This window comes from Phoca vitulina, unplaced genomic scaffold (genome assembly GCF_004348235.1).
Source record: "Phoca vitulina isolate PV1807 unplaced genomic scaffold, GSC_HSeal_1.0 scaffold93, whole genome shotgun sequence".
NCBI lineage: Eukaryota > Metazoa > Chordata > Mammalia > Carnivora > Phocidae > Phoca > Phoca vitulina.
In genome coordinates this window covers 846,395-867,468 of record NW_022589796.1, presented here as the reverse complement: position 1 = coordinate 867,468, position 21,074 = coordinate 846,395, and the positions used below count along the sequence as shown (strand labels likewise).

At 42.3% G+C, this 21,074-nt stretch overlaps 1 protein-coding gene across 12 annotated transcripts in view; it reads right to left on the bottom strand.

Moving 5' to 3' along the window:
• Positions 1-21,074, bottom strand: part of KIAA1217 (KIAA1217 ortholog) — a 421,915-nt gene that overhangs the window by 75,941 nt on the left and 324,900 nt on the right. For 11 of the 12 annotated variants that reach the window (XM_032396666.1, XM_032396667.1, XM_032396665.1 and 8 more), the window contains 2 exons: positions 19,728-19,926; positions 15,786-15,879 (listed from right to left, as the gene is read on the bottom strand). In XM_032396666.1, the coding sequence (XP_032252557.1) occupies positions 15,786-15,879; positions 19,728-19,926 (293 nt within the window). Of the gene's footprint in view, positions 1-6,394; positions 8,654-15,785; positions 15,880-19,727; positions 19,927-21,074 lie in introns of those variants that run through there. The other variant, XM_032396672.1, reaches the window with a different exon arrangement.

The following is a 21,074-nucleotide window of genomic DNA, read 5'->3' as shown; positions in this document are numbered from 1 at the left end:
GGCAGACACAGTCTAGTTGTTCCCCTTCCCCCAAAACACTGAAAGGAAAGAATCCTCTGCCACACAGGAGGCAAGGCAGGTGAAGAAAATGCTCTGTAATCTGTGGAGCCTTTCAAAGATCATGACTAGCGTCCAGAGCGTCCAACTCACTTCAAGGAGAAACAGGCTCCATCCAGGTTGACCCCCAAGGAGCTCATCTTCCCCCACAGCCCGACCCAGCCTCAGTCTTCTTCTTCCTCTTCTTTGTATTAGCCTTTCCCTTACTTGTCTTCCTTCTTTGAAAAGTGACACGGGGACACACTTTCTCCCAGACAGGATAGGAAGACATGGGTGAATAAACAGACAGAGGGAGTTTCTTCCCATTCGCACCGTGAGACACTGGCTTCATTCTGATGACCCTCATCATCCTCAACTTCTCCTTCAATAGACTGCAGTCTACAAACTGGTTTCCCCCCTCAAATTGCTTAAAGGTCGAATCATCCTCTTCCATCAGCACTCCTCCTCACCATGGCGGCCAAGGAAGGCGGTGGGTTGTGGAGGAAGGAGCACTGGATTATGAATGAAAAGACTGTTTCTCCTCTGAGGAGCTCCTTGTTTGTGGTCTCACTGCCATGACCGTGGCTCTGCCTCCGGACTTTTCTGAGCCTCTGGTTCTGCTGCTATGCAGCTTCAGGAACACCTTCTGTGCTCACCCTCCTCGTTCTGTGAACTTCAAGTGAGCTGAATCATTCTTGTATGACTCTCGCATGTGGAGAAATGTGATCGGCATGGGTTCTTATTAAAATCGCTCACAAGCGTGCATGGGCTCACTCAGATTAGGGCAAAATGAAGAGAATGGATAATATTCACTTTAATATATTCATAGGAGTGTGATGAGAAGGACACACTCTCCTTTTGAGAGGCAAGAGCTCACGGGAAGATAGAACGGATTCTGAAAGTAGGAACGCCATGCTGTATTATATTCTAAAGACATATCCTTGAGAAAAAGGTCCAGTTATATGCTGGGGGCTCCCATGTAAGAAAGTGCTTTTCCTCATTCCCATTCCCGAATTGGCGATTCTGAAGCCAGATCAGGCTAGATAAAAGATTTCCAATCCACTTTATAAGGATATGACAAGTATACTCAAATATCACTTATTTCTAAAAATTATGGGATGGGCGATTACCCGCATCTCTGCTTTAGGTCCTTCTCCTTCCCTTCCCATCTTACCACCTGCAAGTGCCTCTCTCCAGGAATGAAGCGCGCCTGTCGCCAGAATTAAAGTTTTGGTTGATGAGGGTAAGGCTGAACCAATTAGCTAAACACAAGTTTCTGGATGCTCTTAGAATTTCAGTTACATTGTCCATTCTAGTCCTGTCCCACATTTATATTAAAAATAGTAAAATCTGTGTGCTTTAGGATAGCTCTTTGATAGAAAAACATTTAAAACATTTATCTTGCTGTATTGCTCAAAAAATAGTTTTTGGCTTTTCTCTCTCTCCCTTTTTTTCTTTCTTTCTTTCTTTTTTTTTTTTTTTTGGTATAGCGAAGTGTGGCAATTTACTTATTTGTTTTTTGCAGAGTGTGATTTAATGTAAATATAGAAATGCTGTTATTGAACTTACATGTCGAGATGGCCTTACACATACGTTCACTGTATCTACATTTAAAATGCAAAAAAAGGTTTGGGTGTTTTTTTTAGTATTAAGATGCGTTATATATAGAAGCTCCTATGTCTGGATAAAAATTTTCTGTCAAAATTAAAAAAATATATCAGAATACCACATTTGACTAATTTTTATGCTCTAGTCACAGAGTGATACTGAATAATAGAAACTTATTAGCATTTCACTAAATTTCTTCAGATCATTGTTACGAATAATAAAAATACAGAAACATTTTAAAACAACATATTTCGGGCTTAAAATGGTCAGATTAACATAATTATAGCCTTAGGTGGCCAACAGTGGCACATTTCTCATTTTCATGAGAATGCAGAGGTTCTCCCAGATCGCAAGCTAATAGGCTCCTTGGTCTAAATATATACAATAAAATCTAAAGCAAATTTCCGAAGCATTAAGATCGGAACCCTGGAGATATCTAGTAAGTAATTTGCGCCGCAGTGGCACAGAGTTTTTTGTTTTGCTGTTACACAGCTGCTAGGAAATATATTTTTAGATTTGCTTTTAAAGGCAAGCAAAAATGGTATCCACTGTGTAGATATGTATCCAGAATGTTCCCGCAGTCCCTACTGTGAGGAGTCCACCATGTACAGAATGTTCTCTCCGTCGCCTTCCTTCTTGTAAGTCAGTGCAAGGAACAGTCCTAGATGCTCACTCTAGATGAAGCTATCAGACGCTGACCATGACACCCAAGGCTTTGGAGGCTTGCTTTATGAAAAACACGCACTGAAGTTTAAACAGGTCCCTGCTAATTCTGAATTACCTCATCATTGACATCGTTACGATTTCTTATTGTTGTTTGGGTTTTTGTTTAGCGGCTCTTCCTGTGATATCAAGGACAAATGAAAATGTACCGGTTCAAAGAGTTAAATCAGAACAAGGAAAAGCATGAACTTTGATTTCACAGGAAAAGAAAAAAAAAATGTAAAGAAAGAAATCAAGTACATGTGTCGATCAACCAACTGAGGGAAACATATTTTCTGTATTTCAGGAATATGGAGTGAGTTAGTGCTGCCCCACGATGAGAAGGCATCCTCTGGCTTAAACACACACTGGACAGTCACACCTTTTATCTGGAGAGGCCTCAAATAAATAAATCTGCACAGAAATAATTAATGAACAGCTCTTCTTTGGGGCCAAAAAACAAGGTGCTGGAGTTCTTGAGAAGCCTTAAACAAGAATTAGTTTTGATTCTGATGTCGAAACGGCTCATTTTTCTCAGTGACACAATCTTTAATGACATTTTGCTCTGTCTTCACAAGCCCCTGACTGATCTTTTGTCTTAAAGCCTTGTTTTTTACACTATTCACCACTTTGGCCATTTCCTCACACCAACTGTGTTATTATACATTTAATGGTTTTCTTTAAGTCAAGTTTAAATTGACTTTTTTTCTTTTACTTACTGTGATGAAGCAGTAATATTCATTAACTCTCAATTCTTTGTGCTGCTTACTTCTCTATTACTCATGAAGACATTACATAATTATTATAATTTAAAAACCTGTTTTTCTACATGCCACCGAAAATCACCGGTTCCGAGTGAAAAACAACTTTGAAAGTCATCTGAGCAGTAATATGTTAGTGTTTCAAGCAACGTCATGGCAGGAGCCATTTTCCTTAGCATGGAGGCTGACTTAAAAATGATGTTATAATACTACACAAGCCTTTTAAGCCAATATGTATTGTTTTATTCAAAGCATCTCATAATTTGAAGCAGCTGCTGTTTTTCAGTTGACTTGATGGCTTATTCTCCTTCAATAAAAATATTGGATCATCTAAATCTGGTTAGTTCACAATCCATTTATTTTTGGTCCAGGCCCATGCATTTCCAATTAATGAGCCCTGGTCCCACTATAGACATGCGCTGCGATGGAGAGGAGGTGAAGCCCAGCTTTATTCATCTACAACAATGGCTGGCTACGAGAAGGCAGACAGACAACGTTTTCCGAGATCAATCAAGTGGGACCCAGAGGGGCCAGAACGAAAGCAGGGAAGCACTGGAGATGGGCAAAGGCTGGCCTGAGGGACAGGCAGGCTTGGGCTCTGGCCCTATCTTTGTCCCATCCTTATTTTGTGATCTTGTCATCCCAAGTCATTCCAACCATGCTAGGCCTCCTGAGTCTCACTGACAGGCGAGAGGTTATAAAAGATGATGTCTAGGGTCTTCTTTCCACCTCTGAAACCCCATGATTCTCAATAAGTCAGGCCTGTTTCTTGAGGTTGCACCAACTAGGTACCTCCTAGTCACAAATGTACAGTAGCAGACAGAGTCTTGCTCCTGCAAATTATGCGCAGGCAAAGGAATCGCTGACCTGATGGGGAGAAAAGCAGGGCAGAGAGGAAACATCTTACCACCAGGTGATATGTACCTTAAAAACATTTGTCTTCTCTGTAAAAAACTAATGTGTGCCTCCCCAAAATAATTTAAATAAAAGTAACACATACTCACCTGAGAAATTTTAGAAAAACTGTAAAGAGAAGAACAGTCACCTGGAAACCCTCTATAGGGCAAGACCCTGGACAGAGGGAGCCTGCCTGAACGGGATCAGAAACAATTTCCTAGAGTCTGAGTTACCCCGATGGGGACCCACAGAGAAGAGAGAAAAGCAAAACCCCAGGAAGAAAACAGCATGTAGGTGCAAGGGTTACAACCTGAAAATACCAGGACATATGCTCCCAGTCAAAGGCAATTTCTGCTAACATGCGTATTTACAAGAGCCAAGAAAAGGGATGTGGTTTGGATATCAAAGGGCAGGGAGTGTAGGGTAAACCCCTCCCGAACTCTCCAGCACTGGCACAGAACTCTTTGGGAATGACCCCACTACCTGCCAAAGGAAGGTCCTGTTCCAATGGACTTTCAGTTGAGTTGGCTGTTCGCCAGCCCTGGATTTTATGCAGAAATGGGGTTGGACGCTAGCTGTGTTAGTCCTGAAGCCCAAGCGCAGGGCTGCGATGAGCAGCTGTATCTCCTGTTGACTGTTGGCAATAATTACGTCGCATCACAAGTCACTGGGATGTTTCTGTGGCGGAGTGGATGCCTCAGTCTCCGGGAGGGGGTGGGGAGAGCCCCAGTCCCTGGTCCCGAGGGGGCTCCACTAGCTGCGCTAACTCCAGAATCCTCCACCTTCGACGTTATTCCACGTTCTTCCTGTCCTCCTCCCAACGGCTCTGCCGAAAGTCTGACAGGCTGGAGCCTGACATGTAGGCAGTTCTCTATTCAAAGACATTTTCTCACTTCCAGATCGAGCTCACGAATAAGCTCCCTGCTCTGGGGCCACGAAAACAGTTTTCCAGCGACACAGCACATGAAGCAAAGAAGGAAGGAGGAAAGAGGAAAGGGTAGTTTGCCTAAAACTCTCCCCACGCTATGTACTGTTTACCATTCTTATTTCACGCCGAGGAAGTTGTCATCAAGTCTCTGGAAAGACAACCAGTCTGATACTAGGTTTTGGATGCTACACTGTATCTCAGCCAACCAACCAACCAATCAACCAACCAACCAATCAACCAACCAACCAATCAACCAACCAACCAATCAATCAACCAACCAACCAAAAAAAAAACCCTCCAAAAGTGTACAAAATAATTTCTCTTGAGTCAAAAAAGCATTGCTTATTTGTAATTATTCCTTTCAAATTAAGTTGTATCTGATTCCAGACTTGGAGTTCCTGGCTACTGGTAAGAGAGTTGGTCTGGGTTTGAACTCCAGCTTTGCTACTTGCTACTGTGTGATCTTGTTACTTAATTTTTTGGCCTCGGTTTTCCAGTCAAAAAATGAGTCTAATTGTACCTATGAAGTCGAGTTATTCTGATGACTACATGAAATAATACATATTATTGAGACCACATTAGATAACAACTTTTCATGCACATGAACTCATCTCCGAATTGGGATAAAGGTATCCACAGGAATATGGATAAGCAGATCCATGCACATGTGAACCTTTAAAGGGAAACAGACTGATTTAAAAAGACACTGCTCTACAGAATTCCTTTTTAAAAAATGCAAAATATTGTGACCTAACTATTGCAAGAATAAGACAAAATAGTCATCTCAAGTACATATAATTTCTGCCAAAGCCTTTTTTCAAGCAGTCATTAAGCCTGATAAAATAGGATTATATCTGTTATATAAAACTGTAGAAGTTTTAAATGTTACTCATAAAGCTTACAATGATATTTCTTTTAAAAAAGTCAAAACCGAAACACAAGAGCTATTTGTAATTTAAAATTGAAAGTGCTTTTCATAAGGAAAAAACAATAAATAATTTTCCCTAGGATGTTGAAGGACACATACTCAGGTCCCCCTCCATTATCACATCTTCAAATTTTCTACATTTGTTTCAGAAACTAAATGTGAAGTCAACATCTTCATGAAAACACTGAAAATGGTCACAAAACACATACATCAGTGAGATCTGCACTAGCGGATAATGCTGACACCTTAAATCCTTTTTAAATTATAAGGTTACACAGAAACTATCACAGGATTTATAGATGGAAGACAGCCGAACATAATTTAAATGGCTTTTAAAAAACAGACTATCTCCAATCACAAAGAAGTTTCCTTCTAAGCAGTGTGTTAAGAAGTGAAAATTAAAAACCTGGAATTTTAATTCCTCACTGAATTGAACTGAAATACGGAAGACCTGACTCAGTTGAAGGCAAATGTCCCACAGCATGACAAAAACAGTCTGAAAATTGTATTTTGTTATAAAGGTACAGTTCTTACCTTACATCTTCTGTGACCCTTTCTCTTCTAGAAGAAACTTTCTAGACTTGCAGAGACCTTGAAACCACCCATCTCTCGAAGGCTTCCAGCTCTGCCTGTCTTTATGGTGACTAAATGCAAGGCTTGGGTTTTTTTTTTTACAGAAGGAAGCTTTTAGTCAAAATATGTGGTTTAAAGGAGCAGTATCCACCCTTGTTAAAACCATTTCACGGACATTCAGAGGTTTTGTTTCTACTCTATGAAAGTTAAATCTGAGTAGGAAGGCATTTTTCCTGTCCCGGAAATCAGCATAACTAAAACCAATGCTTAGCTAACGAGAAATGTTTCTTCCATGTGTTCCGTCTGGCAGAAACTGCAAGCCATATCAAGGAAACACGTGATGTTTATAAATACAATATGGCTCATGTTGTCATAACCTCTCAATGACAAAAAAAAAAAAAAAAAAGTGCAAGGAAAAGCAAGAAGCCACACAGCAGGAAAGATGAGATTTGTATCACTTGGAAGCTGCATATCAGATGTGCGTATATTAGCCTTTCTTGCTTCTTAGAAAATAAAATAAAGTCTAACTGGAAGCAGCTAGGGAGGGAGAAAATATCCCCCGTGTCCTGGATAGCCACTGTATTCAAATGTGTTTGCCTCGCTAATCATTTCAAGACGAGTAATTCCTTACCAATGGTAACGTAAACATCTTTTTGCCTGTCAGAAAAGCATGATATAAAGGGGGCATAATTAGATACATCACTCAAGTGAGTTCCCTTGTGTTAACTCAAGCAAATAATAGAATGGAGGCAAGGATTTCACAGAGCCTGCAACTGATGTGGAAACATCCAGATGTCTGTATCACGACTGGTTATGCACTTGTGGATTATTGACTTCGGACCTTCTGCTGGATTCGAAGATGTGTGAGGGCAGTTACCACACTTGCTCACTATTGTATCTTCAGAATCTTGCACAAGAGCCAGAATCAGAGGAAGGGTGCGGGAACATAATGTTTGGGTGAGTGAACCGGTGAACCTCGGAGCTACGTTAACTGGTCTAAAGTCATCAGTCCTACTTTGTGAGTTTGGAGTATTTGGAGTATCCAATAGGAAAACACTGACTAAACTCAATCTACAAGTAAGATTTGTCCAACTGAGTTATAAATACAGCAAAACAAGATCTGTCTTATTTAATTTAGTATCCAGAGGTTAGCTTACTTTGTATCACAGGTGAATTTAACTCCTGAAAAGAAATTTTTTAAAAAGCAGATATGTATGCTTTTCTGACAATCACTTGTTTCAATCTGACCAATCTGTTATTCTCATCTTAAACTTGAGGGTTACTAACTGCTGTAAAGTTATATTGATAGGATGGGGAATTTGTTAGGACAGACAGATATTCTTATTTCTCATTTTGGTCAGGAACTACCACTGAGATAAGCTCGGGAATGTGTTGCAAACTCAACTGTTCACCATTTATATTTACAAATCATTGTACTGATCTCAGCAAAGAGGGCATTAACTGAAAGTTTGTGACAGGAAAAGTGCTGAAGCTGAACCTCATTTTTATCCAGACAGTTAAGGAGAATTTCCTCATTGTTGGAGGGAAACACAGGGAGCAGGAAGATGAACTGAATGGGAACTTCACCCCAAAAGAAACTAAGGGTTGAAAAGGAACTGAAGGTGTGTCCATGGCAGGCAGGAAAAGGTGAGTGGGCCAAGGGAGGGAGGTAGACAGGCGAGGTTCTGGGGAGGTTCAGAGAGGCTTGGAAAAGGGAGGAGGTAAGGAAGTCTTGATGAAGATGGTAGCTTTTGAATTAGGTCTTCACACATGGGTGGAACACGGACACTGACGATGAAGGCAGCAGAGTGGGGAAGGACGGTCATGACCACCAAAGGGAGCAAGTAGGCCAGTTCTTGGAGTTGGCCTGCCTGGCTCCCAATCCAATTCCACCACAGAAGAGCTGTGTGGCTTCGAGCAAGTTCCCTAACCTCTCTGATCTTCAGCTCCCACATCTAAAACCGGGGAAAACAAGAATTCCCCTCACACTGGGTTGTTTTGGAAATCAAATGGGAATGAATACAAGCACAATGCTCAGTGCAGAACCTGGCCTGGAATTGGTATATTTTGAATGCTAGTCATTAATACCACGGTCACTGGTGGCGGGTCAAGGAGAAGAACCGTGAATGACTGAAAGAGGATTAGCTAGGAGTATTTCCAGAAACTTCCATTTCTATGGGATTCTCTTCTCTTCCATTTCTTTTTATTTTATTTATTTATTTGAGAGAGAGAGCGAGCGAGCACAAGCAGGTGGAGGGGCACAGGGAGAGGGAGAAACAGACTTACTGCTGAGCAGGGAGCCTGATGTGGGACTCAATCCCAGGACCCTGGGATCCTGACCTGAGCTGAAGGCAGATGCTTAACCACCTGAGCCACAGAGGCGCTCCTCTTCTCTTCCATTTCTATAGGGTTACTTTATCCCTCCCCAAATCCCAGAACCCTCCTCTCAACCAGAACACTGACCCATGGAAAAAAGAGCTCTAAGGCATAGACATTTAGATATACATACTAAATGACATATACTTCTTCTTCTTTCATTTTTTTAGGTGGGGGTTGGAGGTATCTTTTTAGCCTGGTCAAAAGAGAACAAAATGGAACAAAGTTAAATATAAAAAGCTGCTATGAAATAGACACGTAACAGAGTTAAGTGAAACTAATATTAAGAAAGGATATTTTATGGGCTCTAAAATCTCATTAGGAGCATCATTTCACAACTTGAAAAACTTTAATAGAAATATCAAGGAAGGGAGGCTACAGCTGAATAGAGAGAATCAGAAAGAACTGGGTTCAATTCCAATGTCTGACATTTACCAGCTGCGTGGGCCTGGGAAACACTCATTGCCCTCAGCTGCATCATCGATAAAAATGGAGTCAGTATACCCCCTTGGTGGAGTTATTGGCTAATCAGTATGTAATAAAGTATTTAACACATTGCCTGCTGTGTAGATACAAAAAGGGCTGTTATCTTACATCCAGAAAAACAATGGTCTAGAATGAATACTATTTGTACTCTGCCTCCTGACTCTACAGAGAAATGAATAGAATTCACAGAAATTATTACCATCTTGCCCCCCCCTCCCAAGTCAAAGTGGAGCATCTGACAAAAAGATGAAAGTAGGAAAACCAAAAAGAGAGGCCAGGAACGAAGCCAACACACAAAATACACACCGCGAAGGCCTATACGCTTGTTGTGGGCGGGCCACACATTTAATTCTAAGCTTTAGAGTAGCAACACAAAGAGGGAAAATGATCACTTTCAAGATTCAAAGTGTCCATATGACAGAAATAAACCAGGAAAAGTGCAACTATTTCTGGTGATGAGAACAGAGAGATATTTTTACAGTGGGTTCTCGTTAATGACGGAAAATGAATAATACAGCAATCGCGGCACTACGGTTTTAGTAGTCCGTGCGTGCTGGGTTTACGCTCACCGTGGGTAAGACGTTGCAGCCGACTTTGGGAGGGATACAGAGATGAACACGAGACGGTTTGCACCTTTGGAGAATTTACAGTCTTGCCGATGAGATGCACATGCATCTAAATGGTTATAACACCAGAACAACGTGCCACGTGCCCCCAGATGGGAAAGATGAATTCTGCCAGAGCATTAGGGGAAGCTTCGTTCAAGTAGGTGGTCTTTTATTTGGCCTTGAAAACAAGTTTTTATGTTTTATCATCTTGATATGGAAATTTTCAACCATTCGGAAACAGAAGAGAAAATCTGATGAACTCCCATCATCCATCTGTGACATTTTTCCGCAGTTTACCAATTTTGTTTCACCTATGTCCGCTTTTTTGGTTTACTCTGCTAGGGTGTTTTTAAGCAAATCCCATTCATTGTGTCATTTAGCCTCTAAATACTTAGTAAGTCTCATTTTGCAAAACATAACCACCAAGCCATTGTTTTACCCAATGGAATGACCAGTTATCCCTTAACATCACCTGATTCCTTTTTTCTTTAAAGGTTTTATTTATTTATTTGAGAGAAAGAGAGAATGAGTGGAGAAGGGCAGAGGGAGAGGGAGAAAGAATGTAAAGCAGACTCCACACTGAGCACAGAGCCCAACTCGGGGTTTGATCCCATGACCAAGATCATGACCTGAGCCGAAACCAAGAGTCGGACACTTAACCGACTGAGCCACACAGGTGCCCCAACATCGCCTGATTCTTAACCCATGTTCAAATTTCCCAGAGTTTCAAAGATGTCTTTGACAGTTGGTTGTTCCAGACAGGATCCCAACATGGTGCACATGACCTGGGAAATGTACAGTGTCTCCGCCCACTTTCTTTTCAGGCCAGCGGTTTATTGAAGGAATCGGGCAATTGTCCTGTTGTATGTTAGATGGAAGGGATTTTGAAAGGCAGATCTGTGGGGAGGGAGAAGGCACTTCAGAAATCCGGAGTAAGAACTGTGAAGTGGCTCTGCTTGGGTGTGGGGATGCAGATGATACTGACCATCAGCCTGTGCTATTCTTTGTGCGTTGGGATGATGGGCTTAGGGGGATGGCTTGGGAAGCGGTTTTTGGACTGGGGTAAGATGAGTTGGCAGCCTGGCTAAAGGCTGTTGCATGACTGATAGCTAGAAAAATACTGAGTGCTAGAACTAGAGCAGCAGAGCAGTGTTGCTAAGAGCCGGGAATCTGGAGCCCACCTGCCTGGGTTCAGTCTCAGCTCTGCCACTCTCTAGCTGTGTGGTCTTGGGCAAATTTCTTAACATACCTAAGCAACTGTGTTCTGAGCTGTCAACAGGAGGGCTTAAACCCATACCTGCCTCAAAATGTTGACTTTGGGATTAAATGAGATCACTCATAAGAGTGCTTAGTAAAATACTCAAAAAAGTTAGCTGTCATGAGAACAGTGTTGCAGGGATGGCAGAAGGGGCATCCGTAAGAGGATGTGTTCAGAAACAGGAGTTAGGCAATCAAAGAATCACTGATAACTCAACTTTTTAAATCTCTTCTTCCCCACCCCTCAAAATGCACACACACACTCCCTATCAATGTCACTCTACCTTGTCTAAACATAGAAAAAGCAAGCAGGAAAGGGACTTTAAAGAGAAAAAAAAAAGATTAGAATTTTTTTTCTTCAACAGGATACAATGGAAACATTGGAAGAATATCCATGTGGAGATAGCCACTTGGAAGATGAACATTGGGCTCTTGAAGTCTAGAGAGATGGCAGGGCTGGGGTTGTAGTTTCAAGGGTCATCCACATTGATGTAATGGTTAAGTCAGTGGTAAGATAAAAACCACAAGTGAAAGGATGCAAATTAAAAAAAAAAAAAGCAAATTGAAACACACACACACACACACACACACACACACACACACACACTGGTGAAGTCCACCTGAGCACACTGACGACCATTTAGGGGCAGGAGAAAGAAGACTTAGTGAATGAAGCAGGCTGAGATGTGTTTGAACGTAAGCAAGGCATTTAGAAATGGCAGTGTAAATAGAAACCAAGGTTTCTAAGGAGACCATTCATGGGTGTCAAAGGCAGAGCTGAAATAAAAGAGGTCTGGGAGGCAGAGACTGATTGTGGTATTAGGACGTAATTTAAGATGGACGGCCAGGTCTGGGGAGGGTGTTCTAAACGCAAATCTGGGAGCTGTACAAATGAAAGACATACAAGAGGGAAAGAACTGAATGATGGGAGCAGAAAATCTCAGGAAGTCATCTCAAAGTGTGTTGGAGGGTGGAAAAGCCCCCAAACTGTGAGAAAGCCACTGGGTTTAGTGAACAGGAAGTCCCTGGTACCCTCTGAGAGCCCCCAAATGGAATAGCTCATCTCTGAGTTGTACATTTGTGAGTGACAAGCCCTGTGAGTGCATACATAATTTTGCAAAAGGGCCTCTTCCATATGGTGAGCTCAGTCCCTTGGGAACTAAATTTCAAAGCTACTATCTAATTTTGTAAGGAAACAAAAGTCACGTGATTAAATTAGATCGGGGAGATTTGCACCCACCTGCAAAGAATCAGGAGCCGGGTGTGCTCCGTTCCAGAAGAGAACCACAAGTCTCCGTCCACAGACGAGCCTCCGAAGGGCTCAGCTAGACGCTACCTGAAAACCTAGACACAGGTTTTCCCCACCAGGCATGTATTCAGTGCAGGTTTTGGGGCCCACAACCTCCAAGGTAATACTTTCGTCTAACAGGTTTCCTGAGTAACACCACTGCCATCATTAAACTGCTCTGGTGAACCGACCGCTGTAGATTCAGAGTCTCCCATTTTCTTTGGTTTCACAGGTTAAGATCTTAAATGCATTAAGGACAGTCTCGGAGGCCACCGAAGAGTTCCGGTGTTGCCATTTTTGCGTCTCTGCTCGATCCAACCAATGTCTTTCCTGCTATGCGTGTTTATGGGTAACGAGTGGGCAGCAGGACGGGCTGTCCCAGGCTGCGTCTGGAGGCTGGTGGTTGAAGGCGAATGACATCAGGCGCGGGGCTGCATCCCTGACTCAAGCTAGTAGTTATCATCAAATTCCTTCACGGCCACGCGCACATTGCAAACACACGGAAGGAGGGAGCTCCCTAAATCCACCATGTGGCTTGGTTTAGTCTACAGCCATTGATCCTTGCTCTGTTCTCTCTTTCTGTTGTTCACCATAAGTGATGGGGGAATGCAGCTGGGCTCCAGGCCGGGCTCAGCCAAGCCTCCTTCCCTTTAAAGGCAAGACAGCTACATTCGTGGAGAAGGAGAGAGAATTTCAACCTCCACAGCCAAAAGGTGAGGCTGAAGGAGTTCCATGTCTGTTAGCTTCTGGAATCTGTGACTAGGGGCCAAGTCACAAATTGCAGGCATGATCACACCTCGTTGGTTTTAAAAACCACATTCTACTTCTCGTGTCTAAGTAGTCTTCTGGGAAACCTAAAAGCGTGTCTGGGAGTTGGATGGTGAACATTTGTTGTCTTGTCATCTGGGGACAACAGTTGATGTCCTCACACAAAAAAATGCTGCCGGAAGGAGGCTGTGGGCAACACAGAAAGATCGCTAGGGTCTGGTCTAAAAGTAAATGCAGAACAACTTGACAGAAACCCATAGCAAACGTTCTGAATTCTAATAGGCTTTGTCCATATGGTTGATATTTGAGTCTCTACGTGCACACTGCTGGTCCTTATGTCGGTACCACATCTGCTTAAGAGTTAAAACAGGTGTCCTCCCCAGCCATAAACAAGATTTTCAGAGGCGATGCTGGGGCCCCTGTGTGGGCTCTACGTAACAGAAACAGATCTCTGAGTGCCATGAAACTCCAGTTCGAAAGTTAAACATACCAAAACCAAAAAAATAAAGATATCCAGGAGAACAAAGACTCTTAAGATTGTCATTAAGAAAGAATAACGAAATAATAAAAAGCGAGGGTCCTGTAACACTCAGTCCATGTTTCATGATCAGCATGACTCAATCTGTCTTCACGTCGTGCTGGTTTACATTTAAAGTGTAACTAACTAAAAATAAGACTCAAAATCCTAGATTTTCTCAAGTAGCAACACAGCCTTCACTTCAAATCACACATCATTTCTGACATAAAAAAAAAAAAAAATCAGCAACTGAGGACGTAAGAGGCCTTTTCCTCCCAAAGTGTGGGCTCTGATCCCACAATTTCATCACTCATATTCCAGTCTAGAATTCCCTAGAAATTCTTCCAGCACTTTCTATCAGACCTCCTGGCCTCTTGGTCCTAAACTCACACACCGTGTAGGGTAGGCAGAACAATGGTCCCCCAAAGATGTCTGCTTCCTAATCCACCGAACCTCTGACTACACAAGGAAGGGGGATTAAGGTTGCTAATCAGTTGACCTTAAGATAAGGAGATTATTCTGGGGCACTGGGTGGGCCCAGCATAATCACAAATGTCCTTAAATGTGGAAGAGGGAGGGTTAGAGATGTGATAATGGAAGCTGGGTGAGAGAGATGCTATTTGGCTGAGTCTGAAGATGGAAAGAGGGGACCGCAAGGCAAGGGATCTGCGTGATCTCTCGAAGCTGGGGGAAAAAAAAGGAAACATTCTCTCTAGAGCTTCCAGAAAGGAAAGCTGATGTTCTGCTGCTGACCCCCTGAGTTTACAGCCCACTGAGGACCATGTGGGACTTCTGACCTTTAGAACTGTTAAGACAGTAAGTCTGTGTCATTGTAAGCCAGGAAACGTGTATTAATTTGTTACAACAGCAATAGCAAACCGATACATTCTGTCCGGGAGGCAGAGACAACCTCATCTCGGGAATGCAACTACGATGCTAGGATAGGCAATGCCTGGGCTTCTTTAGCAAGAAGACCTATTCTTTTACTTTTCTCCTAGTTAAACTCCAGCATCCAGCAGAGTGCTAGTCCTCAGAAAGGATGGTTATAAAATGGTGCAGCATCGTCTAAATTTGTGTGTGTGGTGGGGAGGAGGTACAGCTGGAGAGGAATAGCACTATTGTTAGAAACTCAGTCCCCTTTTTAGCAAACCTGCCTTAATATGACTTTAAAAATCTGTCTTTTCTGTTTCCCTGTTCTTTTCTCTTCAAAACACCCCTGGGTGCTTTGAATGTTTGGATAATCTTCAGAGATGATCTAAATCTAGAGAATTTCAGCTGCCACATCGTGCAGATTTTGGACAATGCCTTCGATGGGATTCAGATAAGGTTTGATAATATTTAATACAACGGTCGTGAATTAGAAGGTGAATAATTTAGGGGGCGCCTGGGTGGCTCAGTTGGTTAAGCGACTGCCTTCAGCTCAGGTCATGATCCTGGAGTCCTGGGATCGAGTCCCGCATCGGACTCCCTGCTCAGCAGGGAGTCTGCTTCTCCCTCTGACCCTCCTCCCTCTCATGCTCTCTCTCTATCATTCTCTCTCTCAATAAATAAATAAAAATCTTTAAAAAAAAAAAAAAAAAGAAGGTGAATAATTTAGTGAGAATGCTAGGGCTTGCTTGGAAGAGCTGATGTAAGAATATTAATAGATTCTACATGGAATTGTACATGGGGATTTTGTTGTTGGTGTTTGTAAGTTAGTTTTGTTTTCATTACAGAAAAAATAGCAAGAGATCCTCTGAATAAGTTAATGCATATGGACCAAGGATGCTTTTAGGAAAAAGATTTTCAGGATCCCCTTGGAGTGAGGACACAACTCAACTCCATGCTTAGAGATAAATGAGGATGCATCAGGCCCTATTTCAGCCCATCTGCCCCAAATATCCGGGAAATCTGATTTCTTTACAAAGGCACAAATCATGAGTCATCAGACAAGATGAGCGGTGAGAAGCCTTGAAACCCGGTGGTGGGGTGTGACTCTATCAGGAGACCGTGCCAGAAAAACGGATGGCCTGACCTATCGAATACAATTAAAAATAGAACAGGAACACTTACCCTCATGTCTCCGTTCACAGTTTTCGGTGTGTGGTTGAATGCATGTGCGGGGTCCTTGTTGTACACTTTGAGGAGCGATCTGTCCTGAATGTTCCTGGAATCAAAAACATCAATGACTATGGCAGATGAAAGGAGCCTTACTTTGGCCATTTCTTTTGCCTGCCCTGCAGAATCAGGTAAAAGACACCAACAGACAATCCAACTGTTGTCTACAGTCAACTGGGCAAAAAGTTCTTTCACCATAAAATGGGCAAAAATAAATAAAGAAAAGGAGAAAAGTGACTCCAGCTTTTCTTGCCCGTTTTTGTTCCTCAGGAAAGTATTCGTCTTTCCCTGCAGTCCTCCACCCACAAATATCGGTTAGCGTGGACTTTCTTTCAAGATCTGAGCAAGGAAAGCTAACACTTTCAGGGACAATAAAGCTCCAATCCTTACACGACGTTCAAAGAGATTTGGTTAATATTTAAATATTTAATAGTTTACTTTGCCCAAACACCTGGTTTTCTGCTTATCTCATGAATGCACACAAAGGAAAATGGTTTTTCCTTCAAACACTTTCGGCAAGGAACAGAAAATGTTATTTGCAGTCCAGGAAGAAAAAAAAAGTACCACCAAGATCAAAACTAGCATCTTTACAATGCCTTTTTTCTCCTTCCACAGTGGCTATTAAAAATACTCATCTACATACAAGTGGGCTGACTGGACGTGCAGAGTGTTTAGAAGGAATAGCAGCAGATCGAGTCTTCTGCTTGTCTGTTTCTCCTTCTGAGCCCGGCATTTAGAGCCCGGGAGTCAGTCATACCGCAACAAAGGACAGAAGCCCCACATCTTGCTCAGAGCCTACCTTAGAATTATTTAAGAGCACAGGAATGTCTACGAAGTCCTTCTCCCTCCACATTCAGCTTTCATCAGTAGAAGGGCCACCCCACGCACTTTCAGCCCCGTCTACACTGCGTCCTTCCAAGGCCGGCGCGCGGAGCTCGGGGACGTGTGTGCAGGGAGATGCATTCCTTTCCTCCAGGTGCAGCCACACGTTCTGTGGGCTGATCGCAATCTCTGGGATTACTGGGTTATGTTTTGTTTTAAATGGAGTGGAGGATTCTTGGACTAGTCTTGCTTCCCTTCTTTAAGTATCTGTCAGTAATGGCTTTGAAGCAATGACTAGCCCAAGCTTGCAGGGCTGCTCCAGACTTCAAGTAGCTCGTTACGAGCCGGCGTAAGGGGGGAGCATGCAGCCCTTGTTATTAAAGGGGCTAGCTTACTATGAAGGCAAGAGCTCACAGAAGGTGAGGACATGGGGATTCACTAAAGGGACCCCCCCAGCCCCCGCCGTGGCTTTGGGGGGGGGCGGGTTACAAGTGACAATATGAACCAAATGAAAACCTTACTTGAGCAGTGAACAAAACTTAGTGTGATTCTAAAGGTATTTAAAATACATGAAGTTGGTTTATGATTAATTTAGAAACAGGCTCATCCAAGATGAACCAACAGTAAAGGCCCAGATTGCATTTACCATGGCAACATTTACAACACGGAATTTTAACCTGAACGCTCCGTAGCATTTCCCTAAGGAAAATACGAAGAACCCAACCCAGTGACGAAATAGTTAAATGTTTAACCAATACACTCTCACTTCAAAAACACTGGATGTGAAAGGAAATTTGTCTCTGGCTCAGAATATTGAAGCCATTGTCTTCAGTGACAATCTACATGGTCCATTTTTGGAGGGGAGAGAGAGAATCTATATAATGTTGTTGGTGAGAATTTATTCTACCATTCATATAAAATATAACTGAGACATTTTATGCATTAAGCAAAGAGACAGAAGAATTCTTTGGAAAAGACAGACATAGGATCACCTAGCATAAACATTATATTCATCACCAAATAAAACACTTTATCCACTTAAATATTTTTAGATCCATTTTTATAGGTAAATCAAAATACTGAAAAGTAAAATTAGCGACAAACTTATAAATCAATGACTTTCCCATTAAACATTTTAAATTAGATTTTAAAAAACGACTTTCACAAACGTAAACATATTAACTGAAAATTATTGATGTTGAAAGAAAGGATCCTGTCTTCTCTCAAGCACTATTTTCATCTGTTTTATCAACTGACTTTGCATCAAGGAGAATCATCTCAGTTCGAAAGTTGGGGGCACCTTTTCCCCTTTGTCCTCCCTCCCATTTCTCTCTCTGCAACTTCCTCGTGACACTCGGGAAGAACTCGTGAAGGGAGCCCTAGCAGTAACGCTTTGAGGTTTGGGAAAGGCTCTAGAAAATCATGACTCTATACAATTTAAAAATGCTTGCATGAAAAAAATAAGTAAGTAAAAATGTTTGCATGGGCTGCAAGACAGTGGGGTCCAATTGTTCCTAATAACCTCATCAGGCTTGAGCTCCAAAATCAAAAGTCGCTTTATGTAGTTTCATACGGATTTATTATTACCATTTCTCTCCAGTCCTCTCACTGCAAAACATGGAAATTCAAGAAGATGCTGTAAAACAGCATGCCCATGTGAAAACACTACATGGGGCTATATGACCACAAACATACTCTTTAGATACACAATGTGATGACTTCATGTTTAAGTTCATGCTCTGTAAATTCCATTCTTTTTTTTTTTTTTTTTAGTGACAGGCTGATTAATAATTTATTTCAAAAAACAAACACGAATTTTCTGATACCCATGAATATTTAAACACGCTTTTTAAAGGTAGCACCTGTTCCTTAGGGCACGCGTCAAACTACGAAAGCCCTAAATTACTCGTATAGCTTGGCACACGCCTAAATATGTCATTTGCGATCATTGTGAGGTATTTATCAGTTCACATTTGTTATGCACTGGAGGCATACTGTTTAAAAGTGGTTTCTGTTAATTTCCTAATGAAGAAACAGGGCATCCTGCTCTCCCCATGGGGAAGGGATCCCAAAGTCCAAGTCGTGGACCAGATCAGTTGGGCGGGAACGTTTTGAGGGGATAAAAAAAAACACTCTTCACAAAAGGATGTGGACAGTCAGGTCTGGGGCTGCACTTGGAAATGAAGTAGCTGTGGGGTCTTGAATAAGTCCCTTAACTTTTATGCATCTGAGTTTCTGGTCCCATAAAATGAAAGGGCTGAATTAGTCACTCAATACTTTTTTAAGTTCTAAAATGTCTAGGAGCTATACTAGCGACGCCTTGTTTGTGCTAATTCAAGTCTGGTTTGTCAGGCTGTTTGGCTGGGAGAGATCGGATGGGTCCCGTCTGCTCTAGACACAACACCATCATGGTGGATACAGATGCTTTTATTTCTGTGCCCCCTGCAGTAGCATGAATCCACCTGGCCTCATAAGAGGGTATATTCTCCTAGGGGCCCCAGAGAAAGCCCACCTAGAAAGTGAGATTTTTTGGTAAGGCCAGCTATTTAAGGAAAACTTGGAGACGGAGAATGCTTCTCAGCCTCTTCTCTTATGGACAACAGCATAGGGTTCCCTGCTTCTACTCTAACCTGTTGGTGTAAATAATGGCCCAGTGGGATCACTACCTAACACGTTCACAGTCTCTGAGGGAAAAAGCACTTGAGAAGGAGCTGGGAAAGTTCCAGTCACAAACATGGCCTTATGATGTTGATCAAGTCTCGTCACCACCTTCTGGGTGCCTCAGTTTCCCCAACTCTTAAACAGTGGATTGGTTACTTCTTATATTCTTCTCAGAGGTAATAAGCAAAGATCTATGTGGGAGAAGTCTGTCCTCATTTTTGTAAACCAGACCTTGTAAATGGATTATAGAAAAACAGATCATGAATTCACACCTGGGTGAGATAAGCCTGCCAATCAGGGTAATAGACAGCTGTGCTTCCTTTGTTGGGGACATGGAGAGATGAGGACTCAGTACACACTGTAGCAATGCTAAATGCAGTATGGTGGACACACACACACGACATAACTACCTACCTTACATCATTTAGCTCATAATAGACATTTCTGCTTTCATCTTTGATGTAAATGGCGACACTGGGCGATTCTAGCATTTTCATGGTGAGCTGCTGTGGAAAGGCACTTACAAAGAGAGCACGGATTGTGTCTGCACTTGTGATTTCATTCGGCATCCTGAGCTGCTTGGTTTCATCTCCATACTGGAGATAGAGAACCCCTGCACGCAAAATGAACACAGTTATCAGTCCCAGATCAAGACTCATGCAACACGCAGCAAAAGCTTAGCCACTTCTGTCTTAACATAAGCAGCAATGGTCAGGACAAGCTTGGAAAGCGTGTAACAAGAGATGTTTGTTTGGAATTTCCAAGGAATGCACTTTCTGGTTATCACATGAATACTCACTTTTATTTTTTGGAGTCCAGGCAGGTGTTAAAGAGGCTAATTTCCAACTATTTTAAAACCAAAAGGACAAGAAGCTAACCTCTGGTAGCGTAAAGCAAAAGACAATACTTTATTCCCTTGAAACGTATATTTAGGAATTTGACCCCATAGGGTGCTTTTGCCCATGTTTTTCATTAGCTAACAACACAATCATTATAGCGATGGGTAAGCTATATAGTTTAAGTCTTTATCGTCCATTCAGAGATGTTTTAAGTGGAAAGGCTACAATATTTCTGTGGCTCTAATACATATTTATTGAATGTTTATACCAAATGAAACTATCTACAAGAAAAGAATCTGACACCGCAATGTTTCAGAAAGAAAACGGAACAAGTCAGTTACATAAAGAAAAACAGAAGCACAGCATTGTAGAATTTTAGAGTTCCGGGGGGTATACGGCTTCCAATGAACCATACCACCTAGTATCCATGCCCCTAGGGAGTGTAGTCCCTTCCCACATTGACTCTGGGGTTGGCCATGTGACTTGTTTTGATCAATGAGACATCAGCAAGTAAGATGCAAAATGGAGGCTTGGTAAGTGCTTGCACCCTAGACCGTGACCTCTTGATGTGTGGTCTTGGATGCTCCCTCACAGAACCAAGCTTCTGTGAGTCCATCTGAGCCACATGAGGAGGCCACATGAAGAAGAATGAAAGCCCTGACTGACGGCCCCCACTAAGCTTCCATTCTATAGCCAGCACCACTGGCCAGTCATGTGGGTGAGCCACCTTGGGAGGAGAACCCCCAGCTTCAGGTGACCTGCCCCAGCTGCCATCACATGGAACCAAAATGTGATGTCTCCTTCCAAGCCCTGCCCCAATTACAGAATAAAGCCAGTAAGTGTTGATCTAATTCACTATGTTTACGGTCACTTGTTATTCAAAAATGTATAACTGAAACAGGGTATCAAAGATCCTGACATT